Source organism: Poeciliopsis prolifica, unplaced genomic scaffold (assembly GCF_027474105.1).
Source record: "Poeciliopsis prolifica strain line A6 unplaced genomic scaffold, Auburn_PproV2 SCAFFOLD125, whole genome shotgun sequence".
Classification (NCBI taxonomy): domain Eukaryota; kingdom Metazoa; phylum Chordata; class Actinopteri; order Cyprinodontiformes; family Poeciliidae; genus Poeciliopsis; species Poeciliopsis prolifica.
This window is the reverse complement of record NW_026562500.1, coordinates 322,501-346,892: the sequence shown is the minus strand read 5'-3', so window position 1 is coordinate 346,892 and position 24,392 is coordinate 322,501. Positions and strand designations below refer to the sequence as shown.

The following is a 24,392-nucleotide window of genomic DNA, read 5'->3' as shown; positions in this document are numbered from 1 at the left end:
ACAAAACCAACTTTCCGTAAAGTTAGAAAAAATACAGCAGAGGTTCCAGAGAGTTCTCTCTGCAGAAAATAAAAGTAAGTGCGATTGAAAACTAATTGAATATATGGTAAAACTTTCACTGCTATATTGTATATAGATAGATAGATAGATAGATAGATAGATAGATAGATAGATAGAGATAGATAGATAGATAGATAGATAGATAGATAGATAGATAGATAGATAGATAGATAGATAGATAGATAGATAGATAGATAGATAGATAGATAGATAGATAGATAGATAGATGTGTTATTATTATTATAACTATATAAAGTTTATATACAATTTAATATTTTGTTGCACATAAAACAGCCTCTTTGTCATCCCAAACTTACACCTTCCAAAATAATTTTAGTGTATTAGTTTCTAATACACTGAAATTAGTTTCTAATGTGACTAACTCGATTTGACAAGGTTCTTGTGCTTTTATTTTGAATTTTCCTGTCAGGAAGTAGCTGTGGTTGCTATGAGACCTCAGTGAAGACTTTCGTTTTCCTTTCCGGTGTGGACGCGGAGCTGGAAACCGACAGATGGGGGAAGATGGCCGGCTTGGAGGCGCTGTTCACTTGTGTCGCAGGTCAAATCGAGTGTCCGCAGGACGCCGTCGTGTGCTTCGTTCACTGGGAGATGATAAAGAATGGCTACCGGCATCGGGTCTGGAGACGAGGTGAGGAACCGGAAATGGTTTGAACTGATTCGCCGTTGATCAGCAGAGGTTCGATCAGTCTGGGCGGTTGAACATGGCGACAGGTCTCCACTTATTAACCGCATTAATAAAGAAATAAATTGGCTCGTTGTTGTTGTCGAATGGGAGTAGCAGAAAGGCTTTATGCTGAATTTAAGATGGGGCGATATGAAACAGTTTGTTATTTTAATGGAGTTATTATGTAGAAGTTTAGCTAAAGTCCGAATGCGCATTGACATCCAGACGTTGTTAATCATTTCAGCACAAAATGCTAGGCGCGTTAGCTTAGCATAAATCAGTCCGTTTTATCCAGGGAAACTTTGTCTGGTCATCTTTGGGAGGTCTCTGCGTGAGGATGGACTCTACCATGGTCACTACTTTAACTCAGTCTCTTATTTTTCTTTCTCTCTGTTGTATTTTAGCCCAGCAGTCGGGATAAAAAGTCAGAGCTGCTTCCTGCTGACTGGAGCAGCAACAAGGAGCTGTACAGCCTGCGTTACAAAACCAGCGGCGCGGACACTGAGATGGTCCTGAAGGCCATCGCTGTGGACTCCACGCTCATCTTCAACCTAATGGTAGGACAGAGGACAGGACCTAATGGTAATAAATGACAGGACAGGAGGACAGGATGGGATGGGAGGGCCAGACTTGAGGACAGGAGGACAGGACAGGCTTCTGTCTGCAGTTCAAATCAAATAGCTGACGCAGGGTTGATGCTGTTTTCTTCTTCAGTGTTTAAATCAGGTCAAACCTTCACTTTTAGCTCAAATGCAAATAAAAAAAAAATTATTTATATTGCCACTGTAATTATTTATAATAGCAAGTTCCCTTTGTATTTGGTCGCCTTTTAAACCCTGACTTTGGTCAAAAGTTGAGCATAAGGCTTGAACTTTGACCCCCAAATCCCAAAGGAATTGAATAGGAGGCTCCATGGAGCATTGGCTCCAGGCTCCGGCCGGCCAGGCAGAGACTGAAGGAGCAGCAGTAGCAGATGAGACGGATTAGCAGAGCTGATGATGTCATCAGGTGTTCCATCCATTTTCTTGCACCCTTGTCCCTGGTGGGGTCAGGAGGGCCTTTTGAGAAGCAGGGTCACTCTCAGGTCGCCAGTCTGTCGCAGGGCAACACAGAGAGACAGACAGGACAAACAACACACACACACCTAAAAAGAATTATACAGGCCAATTAACAGTCCTATTTTTGGACTGTGGGCTGGGAATCGAACCAGACCTTCAGTGCTACCAACTGTGCCACCGTGCAGCGACTCATCACTGCACAGTGTCGTCTCTTTGGGTTGAAACACATGGCTGGCGTTGGGAGCAGGACGTCTGACTAAAAGCTGCTGTCGTTTTGCAGAACTCCGGCACCAAGCAGGTTTCAGACCTGATGGTGAACGTCAGCGAATACGTCAACGCCGATCAGCTGACCACGTTTGACAGGTTGGTTGTTACCAGCTTCGTTTGTCTCGCCTGAGAACAGAAAACCTCCTTAGTGGTTTGAATCATTTCTACATATAAAACAAGACATTCTGCCATCAATAAGCAGCTGGTTGGTGACGCAGCCTCTCTGTGCCTCGTGTTCAGAGACGCAGACGGTTTGTCTGAGAAGGTGAAGGCTCAGCTGCCCCGCCCAGAGAAAGCGCCAGAGCGCAGCAGACGGGAGGAGGCGAGTCGTCTCAGAGGAGGAGGGAGGAAGACGGAGACCCCCTGCGGATGCCCTGCAGACACCCCCGCCACGGGCCGCAGCCTCACTGGTCAGTAAGCAGCGGCGTCCAGGAAACCGCCTCGCTCTAATAAACTGTCTTCAATAATTGGTTTTATGTGTTAATTACCGTGGAAAAACGGACAAGTAGAATATTATCTAACACACATCAAATATTTAATAAACCAATGTTTCCATTTCTCTTGTGACATTATTTTTCTGTTAAATGTGGTTTTAGTTTCAGAATATGAAGATTATTCCTCTGATTAATAACTCAAAACACATCAGAGGAATAAATTCATCATTAAAAACGTCAGAATGACCAGAAGGAAATCTTCACAAAGAATCAATCACAAAACCACTGAAGTTTCATTTTGTTGCGTCATTATTAAGGCTCTTCTAAACACTTTAATGTCTTATTTGATGAAAATGTATAAAAGCTAAAAACAAAACTAAATGTTTTTATCTAAAAGTTTGAACAAAGTTCCTTTAAGTGTGAATCATAAAAATAAGTTTTTATTTCATGTGACAGATTATAAACTGCTCAGAAAAATAAAGGAACACTCAAATAACATCCTAGATCTGAATGAATGAAATAAATATGAAATAATTCCACCTGTTGTCTGTTCCATTTGCACAACAGCAGGTGATATTGATTGTCAATCAATATCAGAACAGAACAATTGGACCATCTCAACTGTTCTGAATGGACAGTTTGATTTCACAGAAGTTTGATTTACTTGGAGTTATATTGTGTTGTTTGAGTGTTCCTTTTATTTTTTTACCTGGACTGAAGGTAAAATTAATCTTTGGGTTTTAAAGTTTGTTTATTCCAATTCAGCTCCGTTTATTTCTAAAGCAACAAATTCAAACAGATATCAACTAAACGAACTTTACAGCTAGAAAGAATTTAAATCTATTGTACAATTTATGAAAGTTATTAATCAAATCATTAAACTCAATTCATTCTAATTAGTTTCAGTAGTTCCTAAGGAAACCGAACAGAGATCGATCCTGTCCTCCTGACCAGCAGGGGGCGACAGCAGGAACATCTCTTGTGTTGAGTTATTGACTTTACACAATCCTTTGTTCTGAGCATGCATGTGATGACAGAGGAGAGGAAAACTGTCCTTTAACAGGAAGAAACCTGCAGCAGAACCAGAACCCGGTTTTTATCGACGGTGATCGGTAGAACTCGGGTCTGAAGTCAAGGCCTCAAAAACTTCTTCATGTCGTTTGCAGACAGTTGGCCTGAAGTTCGTTAATCACAGATTTAACATTTTGTCAGAAATATTTCATGTTTTTTTTTTTTTGTTGTTTTGAGATTTTTCTGTGAGGCGAAAGTTTGAGTCTTCATTCGTTCTGTGACTGGAGGTGGTTGAGGCTACCGCTAACTAGCTGCTAACAGACCTTAGCTAGCTAAGTTTTCAGTGCTTTCCTTGTGTAAATTTGTGGGCGGTTGGCTGGTGACGTTTTCATGTGCAGTGAGAAACTCAGATCTGCTGCCAGGAGCCACAAACAGAAACACAACATTAGTTCTTGGCTCGTTTAGTTGTGATATGGCTCTACAGTTAGTACAGTTAGTGGAATTTGACTTTCTGAAACGAGCAGAAACTCTGGCGGTTGGACAATCAGCAGCCAGATAGAAACAAGCAGCTGAACCCAGAATAATGATGATGATGATTTCTGAAAGTCACCTTAATCTGGGTTCGTTCCCAGTTCTGTGGTCCAATCAGTTTGTTTGATTCGTATAGAAGATGATTGATTATGTTATCTAAAGATGAAGGAGAAGAACTAGAGGTCGAATATGTTCAGTCCTGCGACCTTTGAACCCGATCAGATGAGGCGGCGGCCCTTCATTGCCTCAGTGGCTCCCAGGGGACAGAGAGGATGATGAAGGTGATGAAGATGACAGACAGTAAACAGAACGGAGACAATTTGAGACATAAAAACCACCTGGAGACGAAAACGCAGCGAAGAAGAGAAGATGGGATCATCTGGACCTCAGAGCAATCAGCCAAAAACGTTACAAATATTTTATTGTTCTCATTTTTGAAACGTTTTGGTTTTAAATTGGTCAGAAAACGTTTCAGAGCCGATCCAGAACGTCTGAGTCCAGAACCCGTTTAGATTGACTTTATAGCATGAAAAGGTAACGGATCACTTCCTGTTACATTTAAAGGGATCATAAAGCTTTTCTGGATCAATCATTAATGTCTGATCATTTTCATTTCGTCAATAAAAAAACTAAATCTCTGTTGGTTTGTTTCAGGCCCGACCCGCTGAATCCTCCATTCGCAGCCGGAGGAGCAGATCTGGATCCGTTTGGGTGAGTTCACATGTAATCTGGTTTAAACTGGAATCTGGTTTACACAGAACATGAATCTGCACAAACATGGTGCCCTTCTGGTGGGTCAAGCTGTGGGTCAAACTGTGGGTCAAGCTGTGGGTCAAGCTGTGGGTCAAGCTGTGGGTCAAGCTGTGGCTCTGGGCCATTTGAAGGCCCTGGACTGAACGAAGCAGATTGAGACTTTTTGTTTCTTCTACATTTAGAACAAATTATTACAGATGTTTTTTTATTTCTTTTATTGGTTTTTGTGGTATTGAAATCAAACCTCTGGTTTCACTCGGATGATTCAGTGGATAAAGGAAGATGATCAATATCTATATTCCAGGTCAGCGGGTGGGGGCGGGATGATCGTGGACCTCTGAGGTCCGGGTTCCCTCGCTCTGGCTTCGACCCGTCCAGCGGGATCCCAGACATCCTGCCTCCTGGAGCCGTCCCCCCGGGGGCCCGCTTCGACCCGTTTGGACCCGTGGGACGCCACAGACCGGGGTGAGACACACACACCCGCTCGAGTCTATCAGCACCGATTGAGATGGTATTGATCAACACAATAAACTGATCTAGAACAGGTGAGGCTCAGTCTACGGTCTAATCAAAACCTGGTGTCCAAAGTGGCAAACGCACAAAATATGTACGGCGCCATATTTGATGCACAAACCGGCATGTATGAAAATGAACTTTGTGTCAAAGTTTGTGTGACTAAACTCAAACTGAAGCGATTTGTCCTCAGACAATAAACAAAGTACAGGAAGTGAAAACCTCACTCCCATGTGAACGATGCTGCAGCCGAAACGCATCGTCTGAAAGAATGATTCATTCTCACCGCGTTTCTGTTTCAGGCCCGACCCCGACCACATGCCGCCGCCCGGATACGACGACATGTTCATGTAGCGCTCGGCGCCGGTTCCTGCTTCTGTTGCTCCTGCTCACACCGCAGAACCGGGTCCGGTCCAGTTCTGGTTCCGGTCCAGAACCACCACGGATGGTCCAATGACAGGAGGGGTTCTCTGAAAACGACAAATAAAATATTCACTCAGACTCCTTTAGAAATGCTTATCATTTTTTTATTCAGATTGATCCTGACCTTCGACCCTGATCTGACGCTGACCTTTGACCCTCATCTGACGCTGACCTTTGACCCTCATCTGACGCTGACCTTTGACCCTGATCTGACGCTGACCTTTGACCCTGATCTGACGCTGACCTTCGACCCTGATCTGACGCTGACCTTCGACCCTCATCTGACGCTGACCTTTGACCCTGATCTGACACTGACTCTCAACCCTGATCTGACGCTGACCTTTGACCCTGATCTGACACTGACTCTCAACCCTGATCTGACGCTGACCTTCGACCCTCATCTGACACTGACTCTCAACCCTGATCTGACGCTGACCTTCGACCCTGATCTGACGCTGACCTTCGACCCTCATCTGACGCTGACCTTTGACCCTGATCTGACACTGACTCTCAACCCTGATCTGACGCTGACCTTCGACCCTGATCTGACGCTGACCTTCGACCCTGATCTGACGCTGACCTTTGACCCTGATCTGACACTGACTCTCAACCCTGATCTGACGCTGACCTTCGACCCTGATCTGACACTGACTCTCAACCCTGATCTGACGCTGACCTTCGACCCTGATCTGACGCTGACCTTCGACCCTGATCTGACGCTGACCTTCGAACCTCATCTGACGCTGACCTTTGACCCTGATCTGACACTGACTCTCAACCTGATCTGACGCTGACCTTCGACCCTCATCTGACACTGACTCTCAACCCTGATCTGACGCTGACCTTCGACCCTGATCTGACGCTGACCTTCGACCCTCATCTGACGCTGACCTTTGACCCTGATCTGACACTGACTCTCAACCCTGATCTGACGCTGACCTTCGACCCTGATCTGACACTGACTCTCAACCCTGATCTGACGCTGACCTTCGACCCTGATCTGACGCTGACCTTCGACCCTGATCTGACGCTGACCTTTGACCCTGATCTGACACTGACTCTCAACCTGATCTGACGCTGACCTTCGACCCTGATCTGACGCTGACTCTCGACCCTGATCTGACGCTGACCTTCGACCTCATCTGACGCTGACCTTTGACCCTGATCTGACACTGACTCTCAACCCTGATCTGACGCTGACCTTCGACCCTCATCTGACACTGACTCTCAACCCTGATCTGACGCTGACCTTCGACCCTGATCTGACACTGACCTTTGGACCCTGATCTGACGCTGACCTTCGACCCTGATCTGACGCTGACCGACCCTGATCTGACGCTGACCTTCGACCTTTCTGCTCGTTATGATAAACATACATATCTATAATTCTGTCCTCTGAGCTTCTCGCTGTGAAACGAGTGAATTGAATCGACGCCTCGGAGAGAAAACTCCTCACCTTCCAGCCTTGGATTATTTTGATTTACAGAAACGTTTGGAAATAATTTCCATTTCTTTACTAAATATTTTTTCAGTTGCTGATTTTGAGACGTGGCTGATCATTTCTGCCAAACATTCTAATAAAAGCTGCAAAGTTGTTCCTGTTTTAGTTCTGCTTTGTATCAAACTGCCACATTTTCATGGGAAACATTTTAATTGAGTGGAGAAAATAAAACTGGCCGGTTCCCTCGGCAGCCCGCAGCATCATGGATCCTCCACCATTCCTGGACCGAGGGGCGGGGCGGCGGCCCTTGGGGCAAAGGGGTAAATCCGACCCACTTTTGGAGACCCGAGGTTCTGATGCAGTGCTTTGCTTTGTTTCCTTATTTCTTGGTTCTGATTAAAACCAAAGTTTCTTCTGTTGTGAATCGAGTTTTCTTCTTCTGAGCCGTTTTCCAGTTTGATCGACACTGAACATGAAATGAAGTTCAGAGAGGAACCGTCTGGATAATGAAAAACAGAAACTTTATTTTCTCCTGAACAGAATCAGACGTAGAAATCGGCATCATGTTACAGACAGGAAGCTTCTTCACTCAGTAACATGCATCCTCACAGCAGAGTGAATCTGGTAACACTTTAAATTCAGGCCAAACTTTCTGTGCTTTTCATACAGCAAACAAATCAGACGTCTGTTTGTGACCACAGAATAAAACTACAATCCTCCAGAGGTTTGGAAACGTGGCATCAGAAAAGGGAAAAAAATCAAATCATGCATTGATAAAAAGCTTTGCAAAGTGCCTAATGCGCTCATTAAAAACCACTTTCTTATGATTATTTTGTGGCTAATTTAGATGATAAATCAATAAACTGTTTCTACCTAATTTTATAACTCAGTTCTAATTTAATAAAATGTTTTTGTTTCCTCCTTTAATTAAAAGTTAAAAAGCAGAAGTTTCTGCAATATGTTTATCACATAAAGTATTTTGTGTATGGTAGTTCATAAATACAATCAAATATATTTCGTATAAATGAGTTGTGCTAAATGTTTTATCCACTGTAATATGTTAATAGGTTTATGTTGACATTATTTTAATTCTTTTTGTACAACTCAGACTTTTAAATATGCATGTTTAAAGTCTGATGCATGTTTATATATTAATAAATACATTTATGGTCGGTTGGTGTTAAAAATTGTTAATTCAAAGCCTCATAGTTTTGTTTCTATGCTTTTATTTTGAAGCAGCTGCTTGAATTTGGTCAGAATCTGAATAAGTTAAAACAGAGAAATGTGATTTTATTTCAGTGATGAAAAAACTGAAACATCTCCATTTGTAACAATGTTTTAATAATTTTGACTTAATAAATATTCAACATTGAGATTCTCAGAATATGACATTAGTTTGATAAGCTGATGATTAAAAAACATCTTTATTATTGTAGAAACGTGACGGCCGTGTTTTGCTTTCTATACGCAGAAGAAACCCTGATGAGCAGCAGGTCAGGACTAAACTGTTGAAATCTGTCTCTGTGTGTGTGTGTGTGTGTGTGTGTGTGTGTGTGTGTGTGTGTGTGTGTGTGTGTGTGTGTGTGTGTGTGTGTGTGTGGTGTGTGTGTGTGTGTGTGTGTGTGTGTGTGTGTGTGTGTGGTGTGTGTGTGTGTGTGTGTGTGTGTGTGTGTGTGTGTGTCTCTGTGTGTGTGTGTGTCTGGGTAACATCATCATAATATTTGCTGAGTCAGCAGTGTTATTGCAGCGTTTTGACATTAATACCATCAGTTCATATTTAATACAGAAGAAAAACAAACATTATTAAAGGTTAAAGCAGCTTCTGTCCAAATGACTCTCTGGCACTTTTTTCCGTTTTTCTTAATACTTTCATATGTAACAGGCGGCACCAGTAGGGGGCGCTCTCCCCGCAGCCTGAGGCTCCATGAAGAGGAAGCTGGAGGATGGTGGCCAGGTGTTGACTTCCTGGTTGATTCAGGTGTGGTTGCTGGTGGTCGGGGGGATAACGGCGTGGTGCTGGACGCTGTGGGAATGTTTTATATTTGTGTTTTATTAAAGATGAATTGCATGTTTTTATGTTTTGTTCTTATTTGGTGGATCCACCGGATTGACGGCGCCAGATTGGAGCTTCTGGTGATTTGTGTCATGCAGGAAGGCAGTGTATTTAATGTGTTTTAGATTAAAATGATTTAATAACGATTTAGTCATTTTGTGGTTTTATAGTGGTCGCACTGCCCCCTGCTGTCTTTTAGGTTTGGTTTTCCTTTTGTTAGTCGCCCAGTTATGATGGTTTTTTCTGTAGCAGCTGTGAGGGCGGGGCCAACAACTTTTCATTGTTTGTTTGTTTGTTTGTTTGTTTTAAGGCGCTTCTCTGACTGTTTGATCTGCTTCCCACTGTGGGAGACAACACAAGATCTAGTTAGTGGAGAATCTTAACCAATAAATATGATTACTTATCATCTTGGTGAATGTTTACTGCCTCTCAACCGCAGGGGGAACTTGTAACACATATTTTCATAATAATCAAACTGCATTAAAGCTCAGATTCTATCTGGAACTCTTTTAATGTTTGTTTTTTTCCATTTCTTTTTGGTTTAATAAACAACGTTCACATGAAAAGTGAAAATTCTTTTAAAGTTATGATGTAAATATGATATCAGTAAAAAAGTCCAGAAGATCCAGGTTTAGTTTGAATGAAGGTTCAATTTGAGCATCTTGAAATAAAAAGTACAAACATTTTAAAACATCAACAGTTTATGTTGATGGGTTTTTTCTTTTCTATATTTTCTTTCTGTTTATAGCCTCAGCTGCATCAATGAGGTTACATTAGGAAGCTAACATTAGCGGTTAGCACCCAGGTTGTATTTTGAAGCTAACATTTAGCGGTTAGCACCCAGGTTGTATTTTGAAACTAACATTTAGCAGTTAGCATCCAGGTTGTATTGTGAAGCTAACATTTAGCAGTTAGCACCCAGGTTGTATTTTGAAGCTAACATTTAGCAGTTAGCATCCAGGTTGTATTGTGAAGCTAACACTCAGCGGTTAGCATCCAGGTTGTTTTGTGAAGCTAATGCTTAGCAGTTAGCTTCCAGGAGGAAACTTTCTCAGTGAAAAACAGAAATGGATATAAAAGTCTGATGCTATGCTTCAAGCTGGCTGTGAAAAATTTGACATTTCCAAGAGACCTGAAGCTAATTTTCATATTTTTATTCAGGTATAGTTCATAACTGAACAGTTCATGGTTCACTGGGTTCATGTTGGGTTTGTGGTTTTATTTTCTACCTGGTTTTTATTTTATGCCTGAAGCTAAAATAAATAAATGTTTCCTCTGTCTGAGAACAATCAACAAATCTCTCTGCCCTATTTTATTAATGATGAAAATAATTAAATGTATATTCTGTCTATAATTAAAATGTGACTGAAGTGGTTTGAAACTAAAACATTATTCATAATTTCTGTTTCTAAATAATGTGCTTTTTATAGTTTTAATAGGATTAAAATAGCAGGAATTATTACACTGCAAGTATTTTAGTTCAATTTTTAGTGAAAATATCTTTAAAATACTTGAAATAAGACAAAAACAACTTACAAGTAAATCTTCAAGAAGTTTGATTTAAGTCAATGATTCCTTAATAATGTTTAAAAGGTTTTAGAAGTAAAGAATCAGCTAGAGGAGACGAAATGTACTTCAAATAAATGTTCAGAGATTATATTCTGACAACAAGCTGCTGCAGGAGATAAACTACCAGAGTTTTGTCTTATTTCAAGTAAATTGGAGTATTTGCACTAAAAACGAAAATACTGGTTGAGTATTTCAGTTTGCAGTAATTCTGATGTTTCATAATCTCCAGAGGAGTTCTGGTCCACCGGGCCTTACCGCTCCACTTCCTGTCTGCCAACGTCACAAGCCGTCTGATTGGTTGGCTTCTGACAGCTGGGATCCAACTGAACCAAACCGGATCCAACCGGATCAATTCCGACTAAACTCCACATGCAGCTGAAGCCGCAGCCGGCGTCCTGCTCGGTTCTGAGTTCTGGTCCCGGCTGGACCCCGGCTGTGTGTTTTCCACCAGAACCCGCTCCACCCCGTCTCCGTCCGCCTCTCCGGTCGCCAGCTGCTTCATCCTCAGGCTGATGGAGCCGTAGGTCCTTTTGGGCCGGACGAAGGCGGCGCGGCGGTACATCTCGCCTCGGCAGATGGAGACCATGAGCAGGACGGACAGGAACATCCCGCCCAGCGTCAGCAGGCCCAGGCCTGCGATGATGCACCTGTCCAGGTGCGAGCCCAGCCGGGCGTAGTGCAGCTCCAGCTTCTCCATCTGCCGCGCCGACACCGAGTCCGGATCAACGCCGGCGTCCCGGGGGACGGTGTAGGCCACCACCACCAGCACGATGCCGCTCACCAGCAGAACCAGCGCCACAACGAAGCCCAGGTCCGCAGAGCGGCCGTCGGCCGGGTCCGGCGCCGCCAGGCCCGCACCACCATCACCTCCTCCTCCGGCAGCCCCCCATCCTCATCGTCACACGACTCTGGAGAAACCTGCAGGTGCAGGAGAAGAATCGTGTTAAAAATACATAAATAATATTTTAATAAGGATCAAAGATGGAGAAAATATGCAGAAAAATATGAGAAATGTTGATCTGCACTGCAAAACACTAAATCTGCTGCTTCTGGTGCAAATATCTTATCAAGAAAACTAACATAAAAGTAACTTTTCAGGAAAACACAGGAGTTTATTTTTAATCAATAATTCTTTAACATTGATTTAATAAAGTTCTAGTTCTCCTTTATCATAATAAAAAGTTGTTAATAACTTAAGTTTTGTGGTGTTTGAAATGAATGAACTAAACAGAACTAGTGTGGTTTTTGCAGTGAAGCAAAAACACCAACAAACTGAAACCAAAAATAATAAAACTAAATAAAAACAATAAAAGGTGAAATCAGAGCAGAATCAGTGAGACGCTGAGCAACAACCTGGATGTCAAAGTATGTCTGTTTATTTCCAAGCCCAAAACGGCGGGAACTCCCCAGGAAGCCGAGGAATTCAATAACAAGGAAAACAGTAACGATAAATAGTGCAGTAAATAAATAGTTCAGTCTGTCTGGTGGATTTGAAACAGACTCCAGACCGGAAGTAGTGGTCTGATATTGAACGCATCAGATTTCTGGACATTTTTCCTGCTCAGTGTTTTTCTCTCACTTTCTTCTGTTCACGATGATTCACCGCTGGAATTTTATTGCAATAATCGATTCATTAGGTGAAACAAATCCTATCACCGTGCTGGTTCCGGACGGACAGCCGCGGGTCGCATCCGGTCCCGGTTCGTCCAGCTCCTCGTCCTGCTGGTAGGAGACGTTCTCGAAGCCTCCGGCGGCGCAGCGCCCCCCGCTGGACGGGCCGCAGCGTTGCAGCTCCCGCAGCTCCACGGCGTTCAGAGACTCCATCGGCTGTGGCTCATGACGTCACCGAGCCGCTGCGTCCGGACTGCGGGACACAAACAAAAAACAACTTTACAGCCACAAAAGACTTTACAGCAACTAAAGACTTTACAGCAACTAAAGACTTTACAGCAACTAAAGACTACAGCAACTAAAGACTTTACAGCAACTAAAGACTTTACAGCAACTAAAGACTACAGCAACTAAAGACTTTACAGCAACTAAAGACTTTACAGCAACTAAAGACTTTACAGCAACTAAAGACTAACAGCAACTAAAGACTTTACAGCAACTAAAGACTAACAGCAACTAAAGACTTTACAGCAACTAAAGACTAACAGCAACTAAAGACTTTACAGCAACTAAAGACTACAGCAACTAAAGACTAACAGCAACTAAAAACTGCAGCAACTAAAGACTAACAGCAACTAAAAACTTTACAGCAACTAAAGAATTTACAGCAACTAAAGACTTTACAGCAACTAAAGACTTTAGTTTTTTTATTGTTTTATTTAGTTTTATTATTTTTGGTTTCAGTTTGTTGGTCTTTAGTTGCTGTTAGTCTTTAGTTGCTTGAGAGTCTTTAGTTGCTGAAAAGTATTTAGTTGCTCTAAAGTCTTTAGTTGCTTGAGAGTCTTCAGTTGCTGTAAAGTCTTTAGTTGCTGTAAAGTCTTTAGTTGCTGTAAAGTTTTAAGTTGCTGTAAAGTCTTTAGTTGCTGTAAAGTTTTTAGTTGCTGTAAAGTCTTTAGTTGCTGTAAAGTCTTTAGTTGCTGTAAAGTTTTTAGTTGCTGTAAAGTCTTTAGTTGCTGTAAAGTTTTTAGTTGCTGTAAAGTCTTTAGTTGCTTGAGAGTCTTTAGTTGCTGTAAAGTCTTTAGTTGCTGTAAAGTCTTTAGTTGCTGTAAGGTTTTTAGTTGCTGTAAAGTCTTTAGTTGCTTGAGAGTCTTTAGTTGCTGTTAGTCTTTAGTTGCTGTAAAGTTTTTAGTTGCTGTAAAGTCTTTAGTTGCTGTAAAGTCTTTAGTTGCTGTAAAGTCTTTAGTTGCTGTAAAGTCTTTAGTTGCTGTAAAGTCTTTTGTTGCTGTTAGTCTTTAGTTGCTGTTAGTCTTTAGTTGCTGTAAAGTCTTTAGTTGCTGTAAAGTTTTTAGTTGCTGTTAGTCTTTAGTTGCTGTAAAGTTTTTAGTTGCTGTTAGTCTTTAGTTGCTGTAAAGTCTTTAGTTGCTGTTAGTCTTTAGTTGCTGTAAAGTCTTTAGTTGCTGTAAAGTCTTTAGTTGCTGTAAAGTCTTTAGTTGCTTGAGAGTCTTTAGTTGCTGTAAAGTCTTTAGTTGCTGTAAAGTCTTTAGTTGCTGTAAAGTTTTTAGTTGCTGTAAAGTCTTTAGTTGCTGTAAAGTTTTTAGTTGCTGTAAAGTCTTTAGTTGCTTGAGAGTCTTTAGTTGCTGTAAAGTCTTTAGTTGCTGTAAAGTCTTTAGTTGCTGTAAGGTTTTTAGTTGCTGTAAAGTCTTTAGTTGCTTGAGAGTCTTTAGTTGCTGTTAGTCTTTAGTTGCTGTAAAGTTTTTAGTTGCTGTAAAGTCTTTAGTTGCTGTAAAGTCTTTAGTTGCTGTAAAGTCTTTAGTTGCTGTAAAGTCTTTTGTTGCTGTTAGTCTTTAGTTGCTGTTAGTCTTTAGTTGCTGTAAAGTCTTTAGTTGCTGTAAAGTTTTTAGTTGCTGTTAGTCTTTAGTTGCTGTAAAGTCTTTAGTTGCTGTTAGTCTTTAGTTGCTGTAAAGTTTTTAGTTGCTGTAAAGTCTTTAGTTGCTGTAAAGTTTTTAGTTGCTGTAAAGTCTTTAGTTGCTGTAAAGTCTTTAGTTGCTGTAAAGTCTTTAGTTGCTGTAAAGTCTTTTGTTGCTGTTAGTCTTTAGGAAGGAAGACCAGGGAAGGTTCTGGTTCTGGTGCGCAGACGGACCCGCTTTCAGCTGCTGGAGTAAAGTAAAGTAAAGTTAGTTGCTGTAAAGTCTTTAGTTGCTGTAAAGTCTTTAGTTGCTGTAAAGTCTTTAGTTGCTGTTAGTCTTTAGTTGCTGTTAGTCTTTAGTTGCTGTAAAGTCTTTAGTTGCTGTAAAGTCTTTAGTTGCTGTAAGGTTTTTAGTTGCTGTAAAGTCTTTAGTTGCTGTAAAGTCTTTAGTTGCTGTAAAGTCTTTAGTTGCTGTAAAGTCTTTAGTTGCTGTAAGGTTTTTAGTTGCTGTAAAGTCTTTAGTTGCTGTAAAGTCTTTAGTTGCTGTAAAGTCTTTAGTTGCTGTAGTCTTTAGTTGCTGTAAAGTCTTTAGTTGCTGTAAAGTCTTTAGTTGCTGTAAAGTCTTTAGTTGCTGTAAAGTCTTTAGTTGCTGTAAGGTTTTTAGTTGCTGTAAAGTCTTTAGTTGCTGTAAAGTCTTTAGTTGCTGTAAAGTCTTTAGTTGCTGTAGTCTTTAGTTGCTGTAAAGTCTTTAGTTGCTGTAAAGTCTTTAGTTGCTGTAAAGTCTTTAGTTGCTGTAAAGTCTTTAGTTGCTGTAAAGTCTTTAGTTGCTGTAAAGTCTTTAGTTGCTGTAAGGTTTTTAGTTGCTGTAAAGTCTTTAGTTGCTGTAAAGTCTTTAGTTGCTGTAAGGTTTTTAGTTGCTGTAAAGTCTTTAGTTGCTGTAAGGTTTTTAGTTGCTGTAAAGTCTTTAGTTGCTGTAAAGTCTTTAGTTGCTGTAAAGTCTTTAGTTGCTGTAGTCTTTAGTTGCTGTAAAGTCTTTAGTTGCTGTAAAGTCTTTAGTTGCTGTAAAGTCTTTAGTTGCTGTAAAGTCTTTAGTTGCTGTAAAGTCTTTAGTTGCTGTAAAGTCTTTAGTTGCTGTAAAGTCTTTAGTTGCTGTAAGGTTTTTAGTTGCTGTAAAGTCTTTAGTTGCTGTAAAGTCTTTAGTTGCTGTAAGGTTTTTAGTTGCTGTAAAGTCTTTAGTTGCTGTAAGGTTTTTAGTTGCTGTAAAGTCTTTAGTTGCTGTAAAGTCTTTAGTTGCTGTAAAGTCTTTAGTTGCTGTAGTCTTTAGTTGCTGTAAAGTCTTTAGTTGCTGTAAAGTCTTTAGTTGCTGTAAAGTCTTTAGTTGCTGTAAAGTCTTTAGTTGCTGTAAAGTCTTTAGTTGCTGTAAAGTCTTTAGTTGCTGTAAGGTTTTTAGTTGCTGTAAAGTCTTTAGTTGCTGTAAAGTCTTTAGTTGCTGTAAAGTCTTTAGTTGCTGTAAGGTTTTTAGTTGCTGTAAAGTCTTTAGTTGCTGTAAAGTCTTTAGTTGCTGTAAAGTCTTTAGTTGCTGTAAAGTCTTTAGTTGCTTGAGAGTCTTTAGTTGCTGTAAAGTCTTTAGTTGCTGTAAAGTCTTTAGTTGCTGTAAGGTTTTTAGTTGCTGTAAAGTCTTTAGTTGCTGTAAAGTCTTTAGTTGCTGTAAAGTCAGGTTGGTTCTGCTGCAGAGGTCGGTCAGTCTAGAGTTGAAGACGTTGCTGGTGACACCTATTGTAGATCAATGGTGTTCAACCTGAGTCTCGGGGGCCATTTGTGGCCCCTGGCCTGATTTTTGTGGCCCCTCACTACAATTCAAAACTAGGACAAAACTATGACTTTTAAATCAAGACACAGTCATCATGTCTCGCAAGCTGTCTGCTTCCCTGTTGCCATGGTAACAGGGAAGGTTCTGGTTCTGGTGCGCAGACGGACCCGCTTTCAGCTGCTGGAGTAAAACTGGGCTGAACTATTTCTTCAGTTTTATCATTTTAATCAAACTGGATGTTTTTCAAGGAAAACATGCAAAAAACATTTGAAGTTTTAAATCTATGATTCCATTTTGTCCTAAAAATATAGTTCATTGAATTAAATAGTTCACATTTGGTGTATTACTAAGAAGGTAGAAAAGAAAATCAGATTTTCAGTCATTTCAAGGTTTAAATTTTGGCAGCAGTTCCTTTGTCACGTTCGGCCCGAATGAGCAAAAGTTTGCAGTGTTTTCCAGGCTGTAAAACATGTTTCCTCCACCAGTCTGCCCCTGGTGATGTGAGGCGGCCACGTTGAATCGCCAAGTTTGGGGAAATCTGATTTCTGATTGGTTCCAGTTGACTTTTCCAACTGGAGAGTCAGAATTTCCCACCTTGGTCTACCAAACCAATGCTAGATTGGCCTAGTCAAAGTCCAGCCATAAAACTCATTTCAAAATCTGCTGGTGTTCATAGCTCGTCTCCATCCAAAGCAGAAATGTTGGAAAATGTTGGGAATCTCACCAGGAAGCCGCGAGAGCTGAAGGCGGTTCAACTTCAGGTCCCTTAAAGGGCCAGCAGCAGGAAATGTTCCTCCCGCTGTGTTCTGGGTTCTCTGCGCCTGTGACGGACGGGGTTCGGTTCGGATGTGTCAGAAGCAGTGTGACCATTAAAGGAGAGGTGAGCCCTGACACCACCTCCCCTTTAACTGCTGCTGATGCGGGATGTCACGCATAAAACGAACCTGGAATGTCGAGTCTGTTTTTTCCGGTGGCCCACTGACACACATTCAGCAGCGGCAGCCTGCGAGCCCACGAGCAAGGCACCGTTCCAGCAAAGTGACCTTGTGATGCAAGCTGCCAACAATTTGGTCCAAGACACTCCTGCTGTCCGTGTGTGTGTGAAATCTGCAGCCGGTGGACACACCGACCGGCTGAACGCGCTGGACGCGCTGCTCCTCCCCGCAGCAGGCGCCTCGTCCCGGGCTGATGGACCGACGGTCAGCGGGAGGCTGGAGGCTCAGCTGGAGCTGCAGCCGGGAGCATCTTCATCATCTTCATCCGGACATGGAGGCGGCTGCACGGCGAGTGAGGAAGGCGGAGAGAGAGGATGAGGATGGTGCCTGCCTCTGACCATGCGCAGAAGCAGTCTGTGGTTTTCAGGTTGGTTCTGCTGCCTTTGACCTCCAGCAGCAGCTGCAGCTGCAGCTGCGACAAAAGCTCCGATTTAAGGTTTTAAAGGCTCCATCGATGCAGCTGGCCGAAAATGTCACGAAGGATATTTCAGTTGTTTCACTTTTTCTTTAAAAGCAAGAAACGAAAAAATCCTTTTCTATTCCGCCAGGATGCTGTGAAGCTGCAGCTCCCCCTGGCGGTCACTGAGGGGAACAACAGTTTGATTTGAAGCTTTTGGATCATTTTCACAAGTTAAAGGAAAATAAAAATGTTTCTGGATGCAGAAGAGGCATAGAAGACAGCTGAAATAACCGAAATCAGGTCTCCTCTTCTTTCTGTTAGTATACAGTTTGTATCTGCACCGCAGCACAGCTTGCTGCTGCAGGACCTTGGAAGAGGAGGTTTAAGCTGCACTTGCACTGTCCCTGTTCAGTCCACTTCAATCAAACTCCAGTTTGTTTACCAGGGAAGTTCGGTTTGTTTGGTGAGATGAGAATCAAACTCCAACTACAGCGCAGGGCATTCTGGGTAAATCCAACCAAAGCTAACATGCTAGCCTAGCATTAGCAGCAGAAATGGCTCCTGGTCTTCAGCTAAAGACTAAAGAGAAATCACTAAACTCTGATGCCTCCATCTTGTTTCATCTGGTGAAACAGGAAGTTGCTCTCAGTGTGTTCAGAGGTTTTAGTGTCGTTTCCTGCAGTGGTTCTTGGTGCAGCGCCCCCACAGGCCAGGAGGGGAACAGGCTGTTTTCAGTCAGAAGCTTTGACAGAACCGCTGTAGCAGACTACAACAGGAGAGCCTTCATGGCTGCCGCTGTCAGCTGTCATTGCCGCTACCCCCACCCCCTCTCCTTCACTCTCTCCTCTCTCAGTCACTACTTCCTCTTCTGAGAGGGAAGATGTCCTACCAGCTCTCCATCTAACGGGTGAATTGAGTTTCCTAAATCTGCTGGGATTTACCCGATCCAGAACTGAAGTAAACTCTGTTTAAGCTGGTTTCTAGAAAGGATTCGCCTGATTTCTACGGCCTACATCCAGATGTCTCACCCTTCTTCCCCCTGTGAATTAGCCAGACTGAGCAACATACAGATAACTAGTTTCACAGAGCACATCTGTTAACGGTCGCTCCTTCTCTTTTTTGCAACTTGCACTTGTTACTGAATCAGGTTGGTTTTAGTGACTCTGGCGAGTCCCAAGGATGTTGTTTTAAATTTAAATTTTTAAATTTTAAACCTATAAAATATTACCTAGTTTTTCTTCCCCAGAATCAAACATCACAGCTATTTTACTACCATCAAAGAAGTTTGAGGCGACTCATTAATTGAATGTCTACAACATCTTTTAGATTTTCTTTATGCTAAATATTTTATTAGTAAAGCAATTTTGCAAGGGTCAGTACAGCTTAATTAAGTAGCAGAAATAATCAAATAAGTCAAATCAATCATCTAGCCTGTCTTTCCCTAACGCTGATACTAAGAACTAAAAAGGGAATCTTTAGAGAGACGGACGGAGTTTAGTGTCTCGAACCCCAGAACTGGATCGATGATGAAGAAGGTGTTGTAGCAGGAGGAAGAGGAGGTTGATTGATGAAGGCAGGGATCTCTGTTGGTCTGATGAGCTTTAGTCTCTGCATCCATGGTGAGGTCACACAGGACTTGGGTCTTTGTCTTTGTCTTGATCTTCATCTTTGTCTTCATCTTTGTCTTTGGGGTCTGAACCCAGCCGATGAGAGAAGTGCGATTTGAAGCCACATGTTGCGGGGCTGATGGGTTGGTCCCCGTGAACAGGACAGTCTTCGTCCCTGTGTCTCCGGCTCTTCTTCAGCTGCAGAGTTCTTTGTCCATCTCGGTCTTGACTCGAAGCTTCCTGGAGGATCCAACCAAAGATTCCTCTTTATATAGGGTTTATACCTGCTTTCGGTGCATTTTCATTGGCTAACACTGTTGCTGTGCTTTATTGGGTAACATGTTTGGACAGATGAACTCATATCCATCACTGTCTTAGAGACATTTTGTCCTGAGGTCTTGGCTAATGTCTCAGGGTTGCTCAACGTTCCTCCTGTGTCTCTGACACAAAATAAGTTGTTCAACAAGCTATCTCCTAATAAGGTCTTGGTCGTCTCTGCTGTCCCCATTTGACCCCTGACCTTTCACCTTCTATCTACCTCCAACACATCATCAGTGATCTTTAATAGCAGTTACATGTTTTACACCATTTCAAGTTCAATGTTAAAATCACATTCATAAACCTATTAGTTTCTTTAATTTAGCATTCATTTATAAGTTTATGATAATCACAACTTATTACTCTTTATTATTTGATACCAAAGTTACAGTTACTTGTTTTACTTGTACGATTCTCCACAAGTGTCAGTAAGTATTGTTATAAGTAAACCAATATTAATATAAGTACTTTACTTTAAGTCTTATCTAATTACTCACAATGTTTAGATTTTATCCTTTGAAACTTTTATGCTTTAAATAAGGACTGGTCTCAGCTATTTTTATACATCTGCAAGCTGGAAACTTACTTCCTCTATTTCCAGGAAACCTGCTCTCCCTGTGTCATCTCTCTCTCTGACTATGATTTCTTATGATTAGATAGAAAAAATAAGTATAATGAAAGCTAAGTTTGCAGGAGACAAAACAACACACACAACCAGGTTTATTTTATTGCAGTCTGGGTCTACTGTTGGATCTAGATGTGATTGGTGTGACTTATTTTGAAGATAACTTTATTTGTTGTTACTGTTAACTAAAATCTCCAGCATGTGGAAGTGGGATGATCTTGGACTTTCTTGACACAGCATCTACAACAAATATTAATAAACTATATGAAATACATTTGTTTTATGTCTTTGGATTAATAACTGTAGAAATCACAGGCTGCCAGTTTCTGGCCATGAAAGCTGATATATGTTTATTAAAAACTCAATATCCATCCAGACTGTGGCTGGGTGCACAAAACATATAAAAAATAAAAAGTATTGACAGAACAGAAAGCAAAACTTAACGTCTGTAAAGTTTTGCTTTACAGACGTTTACAGCTTTGTGATTCTTATTCTGTAAATCTATTTTGGTCAAAATAAAAAGAGAAAACTGCAGGTTTGTTGAATTCTGTTGAAAATTAAATGAAACAAAATAAAAAGTTAATCAAAGCAAAATGCAAATCATGAAAATGATAAAACCACAGAACCTGTAAACACAATAACAGGAGATTTTCCATGAATCTTTCAGATTTTACTTTATGAAATGTTGGTCACATCCAAAGTGCTGCAGACATGAATCGCTGTGAAGAAACTAAACCTGTTTTATCTTTGCATTGAAAAGTCTCCATGATCGTTAGCATGGCAACGCCTATCCGGCTCACACACGCTGATCCCAACGCAGCAGCAATAAAAACCCAGATTCGTTCATGAAGCATTTTATCTTCCAGGTTCAGATTTATTTATTGCATTTATTTCATTCTGGAGCCACAAAGTCCCAGAATTCAGTGCAGAAAAAAACATCAGATGAGGAAGAAATGAGCATCCAGATGACTTTTCATCTTTGTCAGTGTCAACGCTCACTGTGCACGCAAAGTTAGCTTTGTGATTAATCCGCCGCTGAAAATAGATCCATGTGACAGACATCAGCATTTTGTGAGAAATCTGTTTTTAATCATATAATCTTCAGGCCATGTCTGGATATTAGAGACAAATAGTAACTTTGCTACAATCTGGGAGCCATGAAGGTCACCTGAGAATGCAACATGGCAGCCATCAGGTCAAAGGTCACAGACGGGGAGTTCATCATGACGTCGGTCATCTTTGCATTTTTAAATGGGCTTGTTTTTCTAGATTTTCTTTCTTTATTTAAAATTCATTCTGTGTCTGGTGAGATTGATGCATGAGTGTCATCAATCCAGAAGTCGGTCCTTCCTCTGTTTTATAAAACTCCTGGAATGTTAATATCTTAAAGTCAGAATTAGGATTCTGCAGATTCTCTGTTAAACATCCTGATGAAGAAAATTAATGTGCAGAAATTACAAGCTCTTCTTTTAATTCCTTTTTTTTTTTTTTTTTACAAAACCTCTGTAGATAAAAAAGGAAAAAATGAAAAAAATTTATGACAATAACCGAAAAGAGAAATGAACTTTATTTTATAAAAGGAAAGAAATTCTCCAACATTATTGTATTTTGATTAAACACTAGATTTACAAAAAACCAAACATTTAGTTAATTTTTACCTTGACATGAAGTGAAATATGTAATATCTGCAGAATGACGTGTAGATGCTACACACCGAAAGGCTCAAAAATACCAATAAAACTAACAAAACATATTTAAAACTTGATTTTTTTTACCAAATTAAATATGAGTCATAAAAAAATAAAAAAGAAACTATAAACAATATTTTTTGCAATTCTGTCACTTGTTTGTGACAAACTATTAGCATCAAGATAAAGCAAAAGCATCAGATTCTGCTCCAAGCCAGTCTTGCTCTGACCTCTGACCTCTGACCTCTGACCCCTTGGACCGCAGTCTGGAAAAAACTAAATTATTTCCAGAAAATGAAAAGAAAATCTGCTTTGATAAACATCTGTGAAAATGTGCCAACAGGAACCTGGCGGCCCGAGACGATCTTCACTGTTTCTGCAACAAAACCATGAGATGAAGGCTCTTAAAGAGACAGCGACCCATTAACCCAGGTTGGTCTCCATTGGCAGATTCAATCCAAACAAACAAAAAGTCTCAACTTGTAAAAAACAATAGATATGAACAATAGATATAACAATTATGTCCGTGGGCCGCACAAGGTCAGACTGGAGGGCAGAAACGGCCCCTGGACCACAGTTTGAACACTTCAAAAACAAATCCAATATTGACTTGGAGGTCAAATAAAATCACAAAAATGAAGTAGTTTTATGTGATTTCAAATTATTTCTAGGAAATGTGGCCGAGTGACGGACATGAGTTGATCAGATTAGCAGTAAAAATAATCCTGCAGCAGAAAATCTGGATTAAAGCGTTTTGTGTTCAGACCGTTTTCTCAAACCGGACTCGCTCAGGAAACGGCCAAACTGACAGCAGGTCAGCGTGTGAAACCTTTCTCCACGCGGAGCCGCCGCTACGGGGCGGTTCTGGAACACGGCATCCAGGTCCGAGGCTCCGTCAGCGACTCTGGCGCTCGGACACGACGTCCTGCAGGCGCTTCAGCAGGACGTCGGGACCGCCGCCGCTCTCCGGACACGCCCGCTTACTGGGCGAGTCGCAGGCCGATGACATCATCACGTCGCCCTCCATGGTGAAGGCCCTCTTCCTGCTGACGGCGCCCTGGCGGATCATCCGGTTGATGTCCGACAGCTCCTGCAGGCCGGGACGCGTTCATCAGCAAAATCAGAGAACTAACAAGACTAGAAACTAAACTTTAACAAACGGAGGAACAAAAAACATCATGTGGAAACATGGAAGAAATTTAAAAATACTTTTTTTTCGGCACTGAAATACCGTATTCTCCGGACTATAGAGCGCACCTCACTACAAGCCGTACCACAAAGTTTATCAAATGAAACTGGAAACGTAGATTTATCAGCCGCACCGGACTGCAAACCGCTGGGCTCGGTTTTCCACCCTGAATAAATCTGCTATTAAGGACGCAGTCCTGGGTCAACAACCGGTGGATTTGTTCCCTGAGCTTATGCAGCTATCGATCTGTCCTGCGGGATCAATCGCCTTCAACTTAAAAGCTGCATCATATCAACTTCTTCATGTTGTTTCCTTGATGAGGGGTTTGAGTTGGAAAACGTTTTTGCTGCTACATGTACTGGTTCAAATGAAATTCAGCGCTTTCTTCTTTCATTTCCAATTTTGACTTCCAACGATTCACTTCCTGCTAAAGAGCCCCCCCTGGTGGTGGAAGAAAAATCCACAGAAAGCCACCGGCTGTAAGCCACGTGGTTCCAAACGTGGGGAAAGTAGCAGCTTGTTGTTACACATCCATTTGTGGTTCAGTGAGTTAAGAACCAAACTGGAAACAAAATGCACAGAAATATGGGAAATTTGTCTAGAAAAGTATTATTGTTCTTGTTTTGTCAGAAATCTTATTTTTCTGATTCATATCTTAGAAACAGCTGATTTTCAGGAGCATCGTCTGCTGACAGCTGTGTGTATTTCTCTCTGTGGTGAGTGTGTGTGAGTGTGTGAGAGTGTGTGAGTGTGTGAGTGTGAGAGTGTGTGAAGACAAGCAAATACAGGCCAATATCGTTGCTATCACAATTTTCAAAAATTTTGGAAAAAATATTCACAAAAAGGCTGGACTCCTTTCTTAATAAAAATAATTGACTGAAGGAGCAGCAGTACGGCTTCAGGAACAACTGCTCCACAACTTTAGCTGTGATGGAGTTTGTGGAGCATTATATTGCTGCAGCATTATATTGCTGGAGCAATATAATGCTGCATTATATTGCTGCAGCAATATAATGCTGCATTATATTGCTGCAGCAATATAATGCTGCAGTTGACCAGAAGCATAATACTGTAGGAGTATTTATTGACCTATGCAAGGCATTTGACACTATTGACCAGGCATGATCATGAGGTAAATGTGAATGTATGGCCTACGGGGGATTACATATCAGTGGTTGAAAAGCTATTTGAGTAATAGATTACAATATGTACAAATTAATAATATAAAATCACAAACAGACAAAGTAACATGTGGCCTTCCTCAAGGATCAGTTCTTGGACCCAAATTATTTATACTTTATTTAAACAATATTTTTGCAGTATCTAGTATTTTAAAGTTTATAATGTTTGCGGATGATACAAATTAATTTTTTTCGGGATAAAATATGGATGAAATAATTAAAATAGTACAAAAAGAACTACTAGAGTTGAAAACAAGGTTTGAC

General features: G+C 41.3%; 2 protein-coding genes and 1 pseudogene across 2 annotated transcripts in view; 1 reads left to right on the top strand and 2 right to left on the bottom strand.

Moving 5' to 3' along the window:
• Positions 1 to 569: 569 nt before the first annotated feature.
• LOC129355164 (proteasome inhibitor PI31 subunit-like) lies at positions 570 to 5,813 on the top strand (annotated as a pseudogene).
• Positions 5,814 to 10,897: 5,084 nt separating this feature from the next.
• Positions 10,898 to 17,080, bottom strand: LOC129355168 (transmembrane protein 74B-like). The gene is given in 4 exon segments (XM_055024710.1): positions 10,898 to 11,680; positions 11,683 to 11,723; positions 12,456 to 12,662; positions 16,850 to 17,080. Coding segments are annotated over 3 exon segments (732 nt in total). The 5' UTR covers positions 12,623 to 12,662; positions 16,850 to 17,080; the 3' UTR covers positions 10,898 to 11,156.
• A 4,539-nt stretch (positions 17,081 to 21,619) lies between these two features.
• The window catches only part of LOC129355165 (retinoblastoma-like protein 1), a 20,330-nt gene continuing 17,557 nt past the window's right edge, over positions 21,620 to 24,392 (bottom strand). Inside the window, 1 exon segment of the mRNA XM_055024708.1 lies at positions 21,620 to 22,848. Coding sequence (XP_054880683.1) covers positions 22,654 to 22,848 — 195 coding nt within the window. The 3' untranslated portion in view covers positions 21,620 to 22,653.